General features: G+C 42.7%; 2 protein-coding genes across 4 annotated transcripts in view; both read left to right on the forward strand.

The window, feature by feature from the left end:
* CHIC1 (cysteine rich hydrophobic domain 1) overlaps nucleotides 1-18,703 on the forward strand; it is a gene marked incomplete at its 5' end in the record, with an annotated part of 179,617 nt that overhangs the window by 70,109 nt on the left and 90,805 nt on the right. The gene's annotated exons all lie outside the window — the stretch shown is intronic.
* On the forward strand, nucleotides 679-14,008 carry LOC308510964 (serum paraoxonase/arylesterase 2-like; the record flags this gene model as incomplete). The annotated part of the gene is made up of 2 exons (XM_081081004.1): nucleotides 679-763; nucleotides 11,584-14,008. 2 exons carry the CDS (start codon nucleotides 679-681, stop codon nucleotides 12,612-12,614), a joined length of 1,116 nt encoding a protein of 371 aa, XP_080937130.1. The 3' UTR covers nucleotides 12,615-14,008.

Genomic DNA, 18,703 nt, shown 5'->3' on the forward strand with positions numbered 1-18,703 from the left:
GGATTTGCTTACCGCATCCCAAACCACAGCTGCGACTCTCAGTTGCCTCCAGTCCTGGCAGATATGGATGGTATAGTTTGCGAGGGAGAAGGTGGCCAGAGGCTTTTGGAATTTCTGCAGCCCCATTCCCATGGTCTCCTTATAGGGCACCAGGGCCATTTCCAATGTGCCAGCTCCTTGCTTCCTTTAACCTGTTGAGCAAAAGAATCCTGCATGTTCTGGCCAGAAAGTGCATTCTCTCTTAGGTGGCCCAAATGCTTTTTTTAAGGTCGTTTTATGGATTCAAAAGAATAAACAGAGATGTGGACAGCTTTTGTCAAATTCCTTTTACATGGTTCTTCCAGTCTCATGGGAAGTGAGATGTTGCTCTGAATTCATCCCAAAGGATGTCTTTGGACAAAAGTACCCAGAACGGCACAACTCCTGCAGGATGCCCTACACACTTTGCTGTCAGGACTCAGGTGGGCTTGAGGGTGAGCAAGGCTGCAGTGCCAGCACAGGACCCTGGAAAAGGTAGTGTTTTCTACACTACCCAGGCCTGCGTGGATTGCAGTTGCACCCACCAAGGTGGGCAGGGTGTTTCTGCTGTTTTGCTTTGGTCTGGCTTCCACCCCCTCAGCCACCAACCCGCGCCTGCACTAAGTTTGTGAATGGCTCCATGGTCCTACTTTTTGGTGGATGGTGGACGCACTTCCACCTCCTGGAGACTGGCAGTTAGACACTGGCAGCTTCCTAGTCACTCACAGGGAGAGCGTGGCCCTAGGTCAGTGATGGCGAACCTATGTCAGAGGTGACGCGCGAACTCATTTTTTTGGTTGATTTTTCTTTGTTAAATGGCATTTAAATATATAAAATAAATATCAAAAATATAAGTCTTTGTTTCACTATGGTTGCAAATATCAAAAAATTTCTATATGTGACACGGCACCAGAGTTAAGTTAGGGTTTTTCAAAGTGCTGACACGCCGAACTCAAAAGGTTCGTCATCACTGCCCTAGGTCCAGAACAGACTCGAGCGTCCGTCTGTAGCTAAGAGGCCTCCCCAGGTTCCCCCAAACCTGTCACTGCCCACCCCTCTACAGTGCCCACAGGTGTGCACTTCCTTCCTGTAGGCCCCAGAGCTCCAGGAATCAGGGTGGAGATGGGAGGTGGCAGACAGATCTGCAGGGCCCTTGGGGACCCCCAGCTAAGCGGGCCGCCCACCCACCCTGGGGTGCTGGGAACTGCCTAGAGAAGGGCCAAGGACACGCCAGGCTGCCCTCAGCTGCCTGAGCCTGGGCCCTTTGCAGCCACTCACGGCTGCCCTCACAGATGCTGTGGCTTTGTCCGGAAGGACGTCAGGAAGGTCATCTGGAAGACATCTGCCCTAATTAGCATATTAACCTTTTATTAGTATAGATATGCATAGCCAATAGACACAAAGAATCAGGTGGTGAAGACCTGGGGTGGTGGGTAGAGGTGGAGCAGAGTTAAGTAAAGAAGGGAAATTGGGAGACATCTGTAATACTGTCAACAATAAAATGACATTTTAAAAAGATATGAAAGAAATGAGAGAAAATAACAATAATAATACCAAAGCAATAAAAAAGAATAATGAAAAAAATACCTAAAAAATACCAACACAGTGAAGTTCATCCAGGCAGATTTTAGTGCCTGCTAGGTTTTCCCTTGGGATCCTTTCCCTATGTTTTCTGATGCTATTTTGTACACTGATTTCGGGCCTCTTAGGAGGTACATTTGTGCTAGCCAATTTCAGAAGCTTTCCTTGTTTGGCTCGCTGCACTGTGTTTGAAAGTTCGAGAGATCCACAGGGAAATAGTCTGGATACACAGCCATCATTGGCCAGGTGGAATCCCTCATAGGCGTGCTGGTGGGGTGTGTTGGAAGCCAAGAGATTCTATCAGCATTCTTGTGAGAGGAAAGCAGCACCAGCCAGGTTCCAGGGAATGCGAAGGGAATGGCCCTGCCCAAAGCTAGCCAGTGATGCTCCCTGAGACTGCTGTCTCAGCAGGGTCGAGATGAACTGTGGGGTGTGCTGGATACCAGAGGGTGGTTTGAGCCGGAATCCTTAGGGTGGGGCAAAATGTATCCTGGGTTTTTTGTCTTTCCCCAAGGCTTCCGCTTTTGGGAGTGGCTTGTGACTTTCAGGGTGGGGTGGGGGGATGGCTTTAGCAATATCAGCAGGGATTAGTCAGCACAGATATCCTGGCTGCAGCCCTACAACCTCTCTCCCCAGTGACTCCTACTCTTGATACCCTTCAGGCAACTCCAGTCCACATTGCCGTCTTCCTGCCAAAGCCCAGGGTGAATGACTGAGAACTAAAATAGTGTGCTCTAGCCCTTCAAAAAAATGTAGCTTTATCTCAGGCAGGCTTGGCCTCTCCCTGGTGGATAGAAGCCCTGTCACCTTTCACCACTGGATGCTGTGTGAGCAGCTATTCCTGGCTCTGGCGCTCTGGGCTGGAGAGCCCAGCCTGGGTTTTAGGCCTCACTCCTCTCAGGGAATCACCTACAGCTGAGATATCCCTCCACCCACCAGGGGAGTGAGAGCTGGACCCTGCCCTTCCTTCCCAGTTTCAAGGTGGTTTCTACCCTTCATTGTTTAAAAATCTCCTCTTCAACTAGTCTTCTGTTAGTAATTCAGGGTGAATGTTCCCTAATTCAGTTTTATTTTCAAGTTTAGTTCTGTGAGGAGGTGCGAGAAAGATCCACTTACTCTGCTGCTGTCTTGAAAAACTTCTAAAAGGTATTTTATACTTTACTAGAGGTCCAGTGCATGAAGTTCGTGCACAGGGGGTGGGGGGTGATCCCCTCAGCCCAGCCTGCACCCTCTCCAATCCGGGACCCCTCGGGGGATGTCCGATTGCTGGTTTAGGCCCAATCCCCAGGACATCCCTCTCATAATCTGGGACCACTGGCTCCTAACTGCTCACCTGCCTGCCTGATCACCCCTAACCGCCTCTGCCTGCCAGCCTGATTGCCCCTAACTGACCCCCCCTGCTGGCCTGGTCACCCCCAACTGCCCCTCCCCACTAACCTGGTTGCCCTCAACTGCCCCACACACCAGCCTGGTCACGCCTAACTGCCTCCCCCTGGCCTGGTTGCCCCTTACTGCCCCCTTCTGGTGGCCTGGTTGCCCCTTACTGCCCCCCCCTGCCAGCCTGGTCACCCCCAACTGCCCCCCTGCTGGTCTGGTCACCCCCAACTGTTGCCCTCTGCTGGCCTGGTTGCCCCCAACTGCCCACCCCACTGGCCTGATCACCCCTTACTGCCCCCCCCTCCAGCCTGGTCACCCCTTACTGCCCCCCTGCTGGCCTGGTCACCCCCAACTGCCCCCCCCACTGGCCATGTCGCCCCCAACTGCCCCCCCCCGCCGCTGGCCTCATCGCTCCACGCAGCCTGCTGTTTAGTCATTTGGTCATCCCTCACTAACTCCCCTGCTGGCCTGGTCACCCCACACAGCCTGCTGTTCAGTCGTTTGATTGTCCCTCAAAAACTCCCCTGCCGGCCTGATCGCCTCATGCAGCCTGCTGTTCAGTCCTTTGGTCGTCCCTCACTAACCCCCCTGCCGGCCTTGTTGCCCCATGCAGCCTGCTGTTTGGTCGTTAATGTTACTGTGATGGCGTCCCGAACAATTTGCATATTCCTCTCTTATTAGTATAGATTTGCTTCATTCTCCCCCTAAAACATGGGAACTAGCTTGAGACGGTACAGAGTAATTAAACAAGCTTTCAAATTAGATCTGGGTAGGAATAGAAAGTCTGTAACTCACTGGCTTTGTGAGATTAGGCAAGCTACTTCTCTGAGTCTCAGTTATGTGAAAAGTAGTAATGATGATAGTACTTAATTTCTTGTGTGAAGATTAAATGAGAGAGTATATATAAAATTTGTACTATATGGTCAGGTACTTATTAGCTTCCCAATGTAAGTTTGTGGTTGTTCATGACCACTGTACATCCATATATTTCAGTTTCACCCAGATTGTTTAACCCATTTTCTCTATTCACCAGCTTTTAATTTTTTTATTTAATATATTCGTATTGATTTCAGAGAGGAAAGGAAAGTGAGAAATAGAAACATCAATGATGAGAGAGAATCATTGATAAGCTGCCTTCTGCACGCCCCCCACTGAGGATTGACCCTAAAATCCTGACATGTACCCTGACCGGGAATCAAACCGTGACATCCTGGTTCATAGGTCGATGCTCAACCACTGAGCCATGCTGGCCAGGCCACCAGATTTTAATTTTTAATTGCTTTTACTACTTTTATATTCTTCATCTGAGTAATGGTTCATTCTCTGATCCCACCAATAATTTGTCCTCTTGACCTTAGATCTTTTATATCTCTCCTAAGAGGTGACAAATCATTGCATATAACAATAAGCAGGTAGAGATAGTCCCTGGCTAATTTAACATTAGAAAATACACTGAGTGGCCAGATTATTATGACCACCCCATCAGTACTTCATTGGGCCACTTTTTGCCTTCAATGCTGCGGCGATTCTTCTTGGCATTTGCTGGGGTCCGACCCCAGCTGGTCCAGGGGTCCCCAAAGGTGTGGACAGAGTCGGCGAAGAAGGAATCCTGTTCCACGAGATGTTGAAAGGTGATGGCGCGGAATCTGACACCATGCCTGATGAATAGCACTGTCCAGTTCTGTGAGATTTGATGGTTGTGGAACCAGCTGCCTGATGGCTCTTTTAACTTTGTCCCACAAATGCTCAATTGGATTGAGATCTGGTGATTGTGGCGGCCACCTAAGCAAGGTAAAGTCTCCCTCATGTTCTTGAAACCACTCCTGCACAATACAAGCACCGTGGCATGGTGCATTGTCTTGGAAGAAGCCATCTCCATTGGGATACGCCATCAACATGATAGGATGAACTTGATCATCAACGATACTTAGGTATGTTGTACTATTCAAACGTTGTTCCACACGAATTAAAGGGCCCAAATCATGCCAGGAAAATATGCCCCAAACCATTACACTGCCCCCAACAGCTTGAAGGGTTGTACTTATGCATGTGGTGTGCATGCTTTCATGCTGTTTCCGCCAAATTCTCTGCCATCTGCATGATGCAACTGGAAACGTGATTCATTGGACCACATGACTTTTTTCCAATGTTCGACTGTCCAATCCTTGTGTTCCTGTGAGAATTGGAGACGTTTTATCTTGGTAACTGTAGACAACAAAGGTGTTCAAACAGGCCTTCATCTGTTTTGCTGATACTTGCTCCATGGCTCTGAGCACCAACAATCATACCATGTTCAAAGGCTGTTAAATCGCATTGTTTACCCATATCTTCAGAAAAAACTCACTTCTACTGTCATGGTAAACAACCTGATTCCCTATTTGTAATGGTCTGGCTCTCTAGCAACTTCGGCAAGAAATTATAGCTAATTTGCCTACAAACGTCAGGTGGTCATAATAATTTGGCCACTCAGTGTATGTGACCATATAACTTTCAGGATACAAAAAGCCCTTTGGTGTGAGATTTTGGCCTCATTGTCGTACCTTCCTATACTGATCATTTAGAATAATTCACTTGAAGCAGCAGTCAGGCTTGGAATTGTTTTATATGAATTAATCATAAATGTCTTCTTCAATTGAAAGAAATTGCTATGATAAAAGCTTCTTAAATGATAATATGTTTGTGGAAAGGTGGCAAATTCAATATTAAAATTAAAGAGAATGTGAATTAAAACCTTTCCCATGGAAAACGTGTTCTTTTTGTTTTCCTTTGCCAGTGGAAATGGGGTCCTTGTGGTGTTGCAAGTAAAGCATTTCAGGAATCAAGCAGTGTAATTATAAGGTTTATTAAAGCTGGAGGAAACACAAATGACTGTCCCAGGTTCATCCTGCTGTGGAAAAAGTCAATTCTTGTCTTCGTCAGGCCCAGAAATAGTGTCAGTGTCCAGAAATTCTGTGCCATTGGTTCAGTCCAGTTCAGTCCTTGTCCTCATCCAGCTAGCATTGTCTATGTTCCTAGCTGCACTCCAGCTGGATAGCACTGCATTTGTGGTACCCGGGCTGTGCTTGGAGTCCACACCACTGAGAACGCAAGAACAAAAAGGATGAGTGTGTGTTACTGGGAGAGAGAGGAGAAAGAGAGAGAGAGAGAGAGAGAGAGAGAGAGAGAGAGAGAGAGAGAAGAGAGCGAGCTTTGTTAAGTTTGGATTATATTCAGGCTTGGGAAGAACCAGGCTCTCCTTCAAACTAACCAATCAGTTTCCCAATTCTACATAGGCTGGTGCTAGATCTTCCTTAACCAGTCCATTTGCTAGATCTTGCAGGGTTCTGTGTCCCTTATCCAGTCGGATCCCTTTCTTAGGCCAGAATCTTCCCTTATAGTTACCATCTTGGCTCCCACTGCACATGCCTCAAAGTGGAAGTACCTCTCCCTGTGCTGTGTTGGCTTTTACTGGCATGTGCTCAGTAGAGTAATTTCCCCTTTACTATTTATTTCTTCCCCTCCTAGTCTGGGTGAGTGGATCGGTTATACCCTGGGGAGATTGAAAGCCAATTCTTTTTCCCTATGGGGGTAAGGGGTGTTAATCCCCTTGATGAGGCAATGTTGCAATCCTCTGGGGTGCCTAATAATGCTGCAGTTTCCTAGCAAAGCAGGCTTATTTATCCGATTCAGCTCCCTAGTTTATTATGCTAAAGAATGTCTGATTTTTTTTTGTTCATTTCCTTTATTAATATCTAGCTACCTACTCTAACACCTTGATGCTGTTGTCTGGGCAGTTAAATCCAGCTTTATTCTGGTTAATTTTTTTTAAAGTTTGAATTACAAGTTTAAAAAATTCTAGAAAAAATAAATAATCAAAAAAGTGTGTCAGGAAAAAAGATGGCGGCTGGCAGGACGGAAGTGAGTGAGTGAGGGGATAAAAGGAGAGTGTGTGAATGTGTGTATTGTGTTTGTGAGTGAGGGAGGGATAGTTAAATCCGGCAGGAGCAGCAGAGGCTGGCAGACCAGGATCTCTGAGACAGGGAGAGACTACCACTGCTGCGGACACTCCCCGGATTGCTGGACACGGGCACGGGGCCCACGCCATCTTAAAATGGAAAGTGGCTTCTTTTAGGAACTCATCAGCACAACCACCCAGACAGGCCTTGGTCACTGCCCACGACCTGGCAGCCACTCCAGCCAAAATCCTTCAGCCACACCCGCAGACTCTCAGACCCTGGGATCTCCACCTCCAAAGGTGCACCTCGCCCACAGCAGTAAGTGCAACTTCCCCCTCCCCAGCAGCAGACCTCCGCCATCGCATTCCCATGTCTCCAGCGTGCAGGTCTCTGAGGCACACCACTCCATAAACTTCTCTTGGGAGTCACTGTGAGGCCCAGCTGGGTGTGATTTTGTTCAGACACAGGCGCACTGCCCCCCAGTAGAAATTCTGAATTCCGTCTGCCTGAATAACTGCCCCCACACACCCAGCTGCACAATTTTAGCACCAGGGCCCTTCAGTGCCAGGGCCCCTCAGATTGCGTCAGAGCTCAGAGCCAGGCAAACGCACTACCACAGTTGCTCATTCCCCCTGAGCCCATCTATCCACAGGGCACTTTGGGAAGCCGCAGTGAACCTCCACTGGATCCAATCACTGACAAATAGGGATGCACTCCCCTGGGCAGCAGAAATTCTGAATTCACCCATCCTGGATACCTGCCCAACGACGCCTCAATTAAGCATGCCAGGGCCCTTCAGAGTGCTTCAGTGTGCCTGCGCTAGCAAACTCACTGTGGGTGCTCCTGTGTGCCACCACTGGAAACACGCATCTGTCCACCACAGGTGCATCAGCAAAAACTGAGTTTCCCCACCCCACAGCTGCAGAACTCTGGACACTACAGTTGCATGCTTTCCAGCGTGCAGGTCTCCCAAGACCACCACTCCACAGGCAGCCCTGGGGCCCCACTGTAAGCCCCCTGGACACGCACTTAAACAAACAGGAGTGCATTGCTGGGCTGTACAAACACTGAATTCCCTCTTCTGGGATACCTGCGCACAGACACTGCAATCCAGTGACTTCAGTGCCAGGGCCCTTCAGAGTGTATCAGTACACCCTGCTGGCAAACACACCACAGGTGTCCCTGTGAACTGCCGCTGGGATCGCGTGTATCCAACCACGGTGGCAGCACCAAAAGCTGAGTCTTCCCACCCCACAACTACAGAACTCTGGACACCACAGTCAACCTTTCTAGAACGTGGGCATCCTGAGCCCCACCACCCCAACAGACGGTTCCTGGGTGCCACTGTGAGTCCCCGCTGTGCACGCATGATTTCAACCAAGGGTGCAAGACAGCAAAAATTGGGACACCCCCTCAACGGCTGGTGAGTTCTAGATACCTCAGTTGCGCCTTTCCAGCTCGCAGGCCTACAACAAGAGAACCCAAATAGCTCAAGTAGGGAACTACACTAGACTGCCAAGCCAAGGAGACCTGAGAGGTCACACCAGTAGCAACATACCCTAAAGAAACTGGGTAGCAAAGCAATCAGAGCTACAACTAAAACATTACAGCAAAACATGGAAAGATAAAAAAGCAATCCACAAAGGAAAGAAAAATAAGGATCACCAGAAAGGGAGTTAAATGAAATTGAGGCTACTAACTTATCAGAGAAAGAATTCAGAGTATTGGTTATAAGGATGCTCAAACAGCTGGATGACAAATACACACAACTCAATGAGAATTATAAGGAGCTGAATGAGAATGACACCAACATGAAAAGGAACCAGGAGGAAATGAAGAACAACTTAGCTGCAATAAAGAACACAATGGAAGGCTTAAAGAGCAGACTAGAAGAGACTGAGGACCACATCAGCGAATTAGAAGACAAGGTAGGAAAAAAACACACACACAAAGGAGCAACAGGAAAGAAGATTTAAAAAGCAAGAGGAGAGCCCAAGGGAGCTTTGGGACAACACAAAACGACACATTTATTTAATAGGGATACCAGAAGGAGAGGAAGAGAAGCAAGGAATAGAAAACCTGTGTGAAGAAATAATGACAGAAAACTTCCTCGATATTGGCAAGAAAAAAACTACACAAGTCCAAGAAGCACATAGAGTACCAAACAAGATGAACCCCAAAAGACTGATACCAAGACACATCATAATTAAATTGGCAAACACCAACGACAAAGTACGAATCTTAAAAGCTGCCAGAGAGAAACAGAAAGTTACATACAAGGGATCTCCCATTAGAATATCAGCTGACTTCTCAACAGAAACAAACCAGGCAAGAACGGAATGGAATGAAATATACAAAGTGATGCAAAGCAAGGGAATGAATCCAAGAATACTATACCCAGCAAGGCTATCATTCAAAATTGAAGGTGGAATCAGGAGCTTCACAGACAAAAAACGGCTAAGAGAGTTTATTACCACTGAGCCAGCAATGCAAGAAATGCTAAAGGGACTGCTGTAAAAAAAGAAGAAACAGAAAGACAAGAAGAAACACAAACATTAAGAATAAAAATGACCACAAACAAGTACTTATCAATAATATCAATTAACATAAATGGATTAAATGCACCAGTCAAAGGACGTAGGGTAGCTGAATGGATAAGAAAACATGACCCATATATTTACTCTCTGCAAGAGACCCACCTCAGAACAAAGGATTCACACAGACTGAGAGTGAAGGGATGGAAAAAAAAAATTCAGGCACATGAAAATGAGAAAAAAGCTGGGGTTGTGATACTTATATCTGACAAAAGAGACCACAAAGTGAAGGCCATAACAAGAGATAAGGAAGGACACTACATAATACTACAGGGAGCAATTCAGCAAGAAGATATAACCCTGGTAAACATATATGCACCCAATACAGGAGCACCCAAATACATAAAACAGCTTCTGGAAGATATAAAGGGAGAGATCAATAGCAATACAGTCATAGTAGGGGACTTTAATACCCCACTGACAACACTGGATAAATCCTCTGAACAAAAAATCAGCAAAGAAACAGCAATCCTAAATGACTCACTAGATCAGATGGACTTAATTGACATCTTCAGAATATTTCACTCCAAAGCTACAAAATATACATTCTTCTCCAGTGCACATTGGACATTTTCAAAAATAGACCACATATTAGGACACAGGCAAATTCTCTTCAAATTTAAGAGAATAGAAATCATAACAAGCATCTTCTCAGATCAAAATGACATAAAACTAGAAATCAACTACAATAAAAACATTGAAAAAAAATAAAACACTTGGCAGCTAAATAGCATGCTATTAAAAAATGACTGGGTTACCAGAGAAATCAAAGAAGATATAAAAAGCATCCTGGAAACAAATGACAATGAAAACACAACAATCCAAAATCTGTGGGACACAATGAAAGCAGTCCTGAGAGGGAAGTTCATAGCTCTACAAGCCTACCTCAAAAAAAAAAAAAAACAACAAGAAAAATTGGTAATAAATGATCTAACTCTACAACTCAAAGAGTTAGAAAGAGAGCAACAAGAAAAGCCCACAGTATCCAGAAGGAAGGAAATAATAAAGATCAAAGCAGAAATAAATGACATAGAGACCAAAAAAAAAAAAATACAAAAGATCAATGAAACCAAGAGCTGGTTCTTTGAAAGGATTAAGGATTAACAAGATTGATTAACCTCTCCCCAGGCTCACCAAGAAACAAAGAGAGTGGACCCAAATAAACAAAATCAGAAATGAAAGAGGTGAAGTTACAACTGATCCTACTGATATACAAAGGATTGTCAAAAAATACTACGAACAACTCTACTCCAACAAACTGGAAAACCTCGACGAAATGGACACATTCCTAGAAAAATACAAGCTTCCAAAACTCAATCAGGAAGAATAAAAAAACCTGAATAGGCCAATAACTACTGATGAAATTCAAACAGTAATCAAAAAGCTTCCACCAAACAAAAGCCCTGGATCAGATGGCTTTACAGGGGAGTTTTACCGAACATTCAAAGAAGAACTTAAGCCAATCCTTCTCAGACTATTCCAAAAAATTCAAGAGGAACGTACACTTCCAAATTCTTTCTATGAAGCCAGCATTACCCTAATCCCAAAACCAGATAAAGACACCACGATGAAAGAGAATTACAGGCCAATATCCCTGATGAACATAGATGCTAAAATCCTCAACAAAATTCTAGCAAACCTGATCCAGCATTACATTAGAAAGATCATACACCATGGCCAAGTGGGATTTATTCCAGGAAAGCAAGGCTGGTGCAATATCTGCAAATCAATAAACGTGATACATCACATAAAGAAATTGAGAGACAAAAATTACATAATCATATCGATTGATGCAGAAAAGGCATTTGACAAAGTCCAATGTCCTTTTCTGATAAAAACGCTCAGCAAAGTGGGAATAGAGGAATCATACCTCAACATAATAAAAGTCTTATATGACAAACCTACAGCCAACATCATACTCAATGGGCAAAAACTAAAAGCACACACAGAGGGAGTGCTCGGCCCCTCCAGGAGGGCGGGCATGACACCCAGGCCAGGCTTTTCTTCTATTTTATGTCTGTCTTTCATTTATTTCTCAATCCCGATAGTGCCTCCTAGATTGCATGGACCGGTTTAAGTCTCCTTCTTCGTGCGGGTACGGGAAGAAGACAGCCCCAGGAATCGACTTAAAGCCTCCAGTGAAGTAGAATCCGTAGACCTTCCAAACTGCCACCTGATTAAAGGCATCGAAGCTGGCGCTAAAGATATTGACATCCTTCCTAATGGTCTGGCGTTCCTAAGTGGGGGTCTAAAATATCCAGGACTCCACAGCTTTGCACCAGACAAGCCTGGAGGAATACTAATGATGGATCTAAAAGACAAAAACCCGAGGGCATTGGAATTAAGAATTAGCTGTGGGTTTAATTTGGCTTCGTTTAATCCACATGGTATCAGCACTTTCATAGACAGCGATGACACGGTTTATCTCTTTGTTGTAAACCACCCAGAATTCAAGAATACAGTGGGAATTTTTAAATTTCAAGAAGAAGATAGTTCTCTTTTGCATCTAAAAACAGTCAAGCATGAGCTTCTTCCAAGTGTGAATGATATCATAGCTGTTGGACCTGCACATTTCTATGCCACCAATGACCACTATTTCTCTGATCCTTTCTTAAAGTATTTGGAAACATACTTGAACTTACACTGGACAAATGTTGTTTACTATAGTCCAAATGAAGTTAAACTGGTAGCAGAAGGATTTGACTCAGCTAATGGAATCAACATTTCACCTGATAAAAAGTACATCTATGTAGCTGATATATTGGCTCATGAAATTCATGTTTTGGAAAAACAGCATAATATGAATTTAACTCAAGTGAAGGTACTCAAGTTGGATACACTGGTGGATAATTTATCTATTGATCCTCCCTCGGGGGACATCTTGGTAGGCTGTCATCCAAATGGCCAGAAGCTCTTCATTTATGACCCGGACAATCCTCCTTCCTCACAGGTTCTCTGCATCCAGAATATTCTCTCAGAGAAGCCTACAGTGACCATAGTTTATGCCAACAATGGATCCGTTCTCCAGGGAAGCTCTATGGCCTCCGTATACGATAGGAAGCTGCTCATAGGCACTTTGTACCACAGAGCCCTGTATTGTGAGCTCTAACGTGGACTTTGGGTATCCAAGTGTGCTCACTTCTCTTAACAATTAGTTTTCAATGAATGGCTCATTCTGAGGGAATTTAACTAGTAAAGCTGAGCCAGGATGTATGACGTGTATAGTTCATTTTATTTCAGGCATGAAAGGCCCCTTCAGTCCTTGTTGCACTTTTACCATAAAGGAAAATGAACAGGTTTTTGGTGTTTTTTTTTTAAAATGCCAAGTAAAGGAGAGAGAAGAAAGCCGCTTTCAGTAAAATGAATATACTTTGCACAAAATAAGCCTCACCTCCTTCTTCCAACTGCCAGAGCATGAATTCCACTGAATCAGGGTAGATCCCATTTCCTTAAAATGTGAGTGACCCCTGCTCTAACAGTATGACCCCTGTGACTGTTTGGAACTACTGATAGGTAACGTAATTATAAAAAAAAAAAACAACAACAAAAAACTAAAACCATTTGCCTTAAGAACAGAATCAAGACAGGGATGCCCACTTTCACCACTCCTATTCAACATAGTGCTGGAAGTGCTAGCCAAAGCGATCAGACAAGAAGAAGAAATAAAAGACATCCAAATTGGAAAAGAAGAAATAAAATAGTAAAATTGTCATTATTTGCAGATGACATGATACTGTACTTAGGAAACCCTAAAGACTCCATCAAAAAATTATTAGACCTAATAAATAAATTTGACAATGTAGTAGGATACAAAATTAATGCCAAGAAATCTATGCCATTTTTATACACCAATAGTGAACTTACAGAAAGAGAAATTTAAAAAAAATATCCTATTTACCATTGCACCAAAAAAATTAAGATACCTAGGAATAAACTTAACTAAGGAGGTAAAAGGCCTCTACTCAGAGAACTACAGGACATTGAAAAAAGAGATAGAGGAAGACATAAACAGATGGAAGAACATACTGTGTTCATGGATTGGTAGAATCAACATCATTAAAATATCCATACTACCCAAAGCAATCTATAGATTCAATGCACTTCCCATTAAAATACCAACAGCATATTTTACACATCTAGAAAGAACTCTCCAAAAATTCATCTGGAATAAAAACAAAACAAAACAAAACAAAAAAAACCCTGAATAGCTGCTGTGATCCTGAGACAGAAGAACAAAGTAAGAGGGATCTCAATACCAGATATCAAGCTGTATTACAAAGCCACTGTTCTCAAAACTGCCTGGTCCTGGCACAACAACAGACATATAGACCAATGGAATAGAATAGAGAACCCAGAAACCTATCCAAACCACTATGCTCAATTAATATTTGACAAAGGAAGCAAGAATATACAATGGAGTCAAGACAGTCTCTTCAGTAAATGGTCCTTGGAAATTCGGTCAGACACATGCAGAAAAATGAAACTAGATCACCAACTAACACCATACACAAAAATAAACTCAAAATGGATAAAGGACTTAAACGTAAGATGGGAAACCATAAAAATATTAGAGGAATCCACAGGTAGCAAAATCTCAGATATATGCTGAAGGAATGTCTTCACTGACACAGCTCCTAGGGCAATGGAAACTAAAGGGAAAATAAACAAATGGGACTACATCAAAATAAAAAGCTTCTGCACAGCAAAAGAAACCATCAACAAAACAACGAGAAAACCCACTGCATGGGAGAACATATTTGCCAATGATATCTCTGATAAAGGTTTAATCTCCAACATTTATAGGGAACTCATAAAACTTAACAAAAGGAAGATAAACAACCCAATGAAAAAGTGGGCAATGGACCTAAATAGACACTTTTTGAAAGAGGACATACATAAGGCTGAGAGACATATGAAAACATGCTCAAAGTCACTAATTATCCAAGAGATGCAAATCAAAACGACAATGAGGTACCATCTCACACCTGTCAGAATGGCTATCATCAACAAATAACAAATGCTGGCGAGGATGCAGAGAAAAAGGAACCCTCGTTCACTGCTGGTGGGAATGCAAACTGGTGCAGCCACTGTGGAGAACAGTATGGGGTTTCCTCAAAAAACTAAAAATGGAACTTCCATTTGACCCAGTGATCCCACTTCTAGGAATATATCCCAAGAAACCAGAAACACCAATCAGAAAGGATATATGCATCTCTATGTTCATAGCAGGACAATTTACAATAGCTAAGATTTGGAATCAGCCTAAGTGCTCATCAGCAGATGAATATATTAAAAAAAACTTTGGCACATCTACACAATGGAATAATATGCTGTTGTAAAAAGGAAGGAACTCCTACCATTTACAACAGCATGGATGGAGCTGGAGAGCATTATGCTAATGAGATAAGTCAGTCAGAGAAAGATAAATATCACATGATCTCTCTCATTTGTGGATTATAATGAACAACATAAACCGATGAACAAAAACAGATGTAGAGACAGAGAAGCATCCATCAGATGCTCAAAACTCAGAGGGAATGTAGGGGAGGGTGGGGGTGAGGGGGAGAGATCAGCCAAAGGACTTGTATGCATGCATATAAGCATAAGCGATGGATGTGGACAACAGGGGGTGAGGGTGAGGGCAGGATTGGGGGGATGAGGGGACATTGGGGGGATAAGGACACATATGTAATATCTTAATCAATAAAGGGGGGAAAAGAATTGAAAAATATTCTAAAAAAAAGTGTATCATAGAAGTGTTCCCAGGCATAAGAATTATGTTTTTGAAATAGGCCAGTTGTATGTGCATGAGGAATTCAGAATATTTCTTCACACCTCTTCATTTCTTTCCAAGCCTTCTAAAATTAAAAACTGTGCCATCCCCAAAATACAGTTTTTAAACTAGAGGAGTAAGAATTTCAAGCTATTGTTGTATGCTTGCACATAGCTTGAATGATCTGGACATGAGCTATGCTTAAAGATATCCATTCTTTTCACATGACCATTTTTTATGGCACATATTGTAATGATTTTATATTTTATCCTAGTGTGCATTATTTAAAGTGCACAAAATTTCTCATATATTGGATAAGGCATTAATGATACTCTGATGTTATTCTTAGTTTAGTGCTTGGTGATGAAAAAAAATACCAAAAGGAATTCTGAAAGTCTGATTTTTAATATATTTTTATTGATTTCAGAGTGGAAGGGAGAGGGAGAGAGATGATGAGAGAGAATCATTGATTGCCTGCCTCCTGCACATCTCCCACTGGGGATTAAGCCTGCAACCCGGGTATGTACCCCTGCCCATAATCGAACCCAGGACCCTTCAGTCCACAATCCAATGCTCTATCCACTGAGCCAAACCAGTTAGAGCATGAAGGTCTGATTTTTAAAAGTTACATGTTGGTAACATTAGCTTTATTCATTTTCTCTTTAATGAGATAATTTTTCTCCAGTAGGCACTATTTCATTTGTGTAGGTTATTTTGGATTAAATCCTTCTATAACTGGTGGGGGGCGGGGGGGGGGGGAGGGTAGCTGAGAAGAATTTACATTTTTCAGAAAATAAATTAAAAGAAAAAAGTCTGAGTTCCAGATTTACCAGACTGTGTAAAAATATGTAAAATGAATAAATGCAGTAGCTAAACTAGAAAAATCTACCTTTTAGAAAATCTGTCTTCCAGCATGAATGGGATTCTACATTGCTTTTATGCCTCAACTAAGCAAAATCGCATAGAGTGCATTCTGAAACCTAAAAAACCATTTTGACAAGCTTTGTGGTTCAATATCAATTTTGTGCTTGTTATGTGTTAATGCTTTAAATATAAATAAAACATAAACTTTTATATTAAGTGCCAAAAGATTGTTTCCACCATTTCACTAAAGATAAGTCCTCCTGTCATGTTAGGACATTGTCAAGCAGGTATATATGCACAGATTCTGTTGACCAGAAAATGAAAGATCTTTGGGATTTTTAGAAAAGAAATAAAAGCTCCTGATCCTCAGCTTGAAACAATTAAATGGTGTTATGGGAAGATTAGTGTGCAGTATTAGGAACCATAAGCCATAATATTGACCTTTACTTTTGTGATGCAAAAAGTAAATTGACTGATAGGGTTGTGTCCCCCAGGAATGAAGGAAACAATCACTTCTGCTGGGTTTTACTTAGATTTTCTTCTGTTTGCAGTGTCCCTTGTATCCTGTTATAAAATATTATGACCCTTTTCCCACCTTTATGATGTGGTTTTCTGTTTTCTTTGCAAGAAGATCAAAAAGAATTAAATGTGACTTTACATCTTGCCATTTGGCTAGAAAATGAAGTGCATCCATATATCCTTTATTACTAGAGATACTCAATTATATGGAAGTAAATAAGTAATATTTTATGAACTCTGATTCCACACAGTTAACAGTTTTTTCACATTGTTGGATTTAGTAGTTAACCAGTTCTCATTTCCTATACTTTTATATCTGTTTTATTATTTTTATTGTTACTAAATAGATACTTTTCAAAAACAATCCTGTCCTCTTTTTTTAAGTCAAAATGCAGATTTGTTTATTGTTTGAAATTTTAGTAAGTTATTTTTAATATATTTATTTTATGACTTTAAAAAAATCTGATGGTTGAGATGAAAAATGGCAGCAAAGTAGGAGGATGCTGCACAGACATGCTCCCAGGAACAAGCTGGAATTACAACTGAAATACAGAAAGGTTTCCTGAATAATCAATGGAAAACTCACAGAAGAGAACCTGATACCCAAGGACCAAAGGTGGAGACCTCATAGAGACTGGTAGGAGGGGCAGAGGTGAAAAAGTACTGGCCAGGTACCCACAGAATTCGGGCAACTGAAGTCCCGGAAAGAAATCTAAGCTGTGGGAGGTGCCACTGAGAACTCTGAGATCTAATCCCAAAGCTGGGCTCCCCAGCGGAGAGCACCAAACTGAGGAGGGTACCCACATAACATCTAGCTGTGAAAAGCAGTGGGGTGCTGTCTACCAGGGAGTGGCAGCTGAAAGTTTGGGCACCCTCTTAAAGGGCCAACACACAAAAATTCCCTGTGGAGCCACCCACCTTGTGCTCTGGCAGAGGGAGTGTAAAGTGGACTGGAGCTGTGAGAGCAGAACCCAGGACTGAAGACTCGGGGGATAGAGCTAAGAAGATAAACACCCCAAGTTTTCTGGGCTGAGTCATGCCCTCACACAGCAGAGAACATTTTTCCCACACAGACATTTGCCTTGCCTGGGGGGAAGACAGCTGACACACCCTATTGGAAAACACCTTTCCCTGAGGCCACTTAAGAGATTAAAAGTAGCAATTAGCCTCCAGGCAGAAGCAACTGCCCCACCCTGTTGAAAAAACTTTTGCCACACCTGAGGACGATTGCCTGGGGGCCAATTCAAGTCGAAATCCTAGTAGTCTGTAGACCAGGGGTTCTCAACCTGCGACCCCTTTGGGGGTTGAATGACCCTTTCACAGGGGTCGCCTAAGACCATCAGAAAACACATATATAATTACATATTGTTTTTGTGATTAATCACTGTGTTTTAATTATGTTCCATTTGTAACAATGAAAATACATCCTGCATATCAGATATTTACATTACGATTCATAACAGTAGCAAAATTACAGTTATGAAGTAGCAACGAAAATAATTTTATGGTTGGGGGTCACCACAACATGAGGAACTGTATTAAAGGGTCATGGCATTAGCAAGGTTGAGAACCACTGTTATAGACAGAGGCATTCTCTGGAGGTTTTGAGTCTTTGCCTGATCCAATTAGTCAGAAACAGCCTTTAACACTGTCCTACACTAAAGATTGAGAGGTGTAGAGGATTTACCTAATACATAGTCACAAACCCAAACAGACAACAAAAATGAGGAGACAAACAACCCCCAAATGAAAGAATTAGCCAATTCTCCAGAAGAAGAGATAAATGAAGCAGAGATAAGAAATTTATCTGAAACAGAGTTCAAAGTAATAATGTTAAAAATGCTGAACAATATGAGAAAAGATATAGTAACTATGAAAAAAGAACAGTCTGAGATAAAGAATGACATAACACAAATAAAGAACACATTGGAAGGAATACAAAGCAGATTAGGAGAAGCTGAGGATCAAATCAGTGAATTAGAAGACAGAGTTGAAAATATCACACAATTAGAGAACCAAAAAGAAAAATAAAATTAAAAAAC

Source organism: Myotis nattereri (assembly GCF_964212035.1).
Source record: "Myotis nattereri genome assembly, chromosome: X".
In the NCBI taxonomy this organism is placed as follows: Eukaryota; Metazoa; Chordata; class Mammalia; order Chiroptera; family Vespertilionidae; genus Myotis; species Myotis nattereri.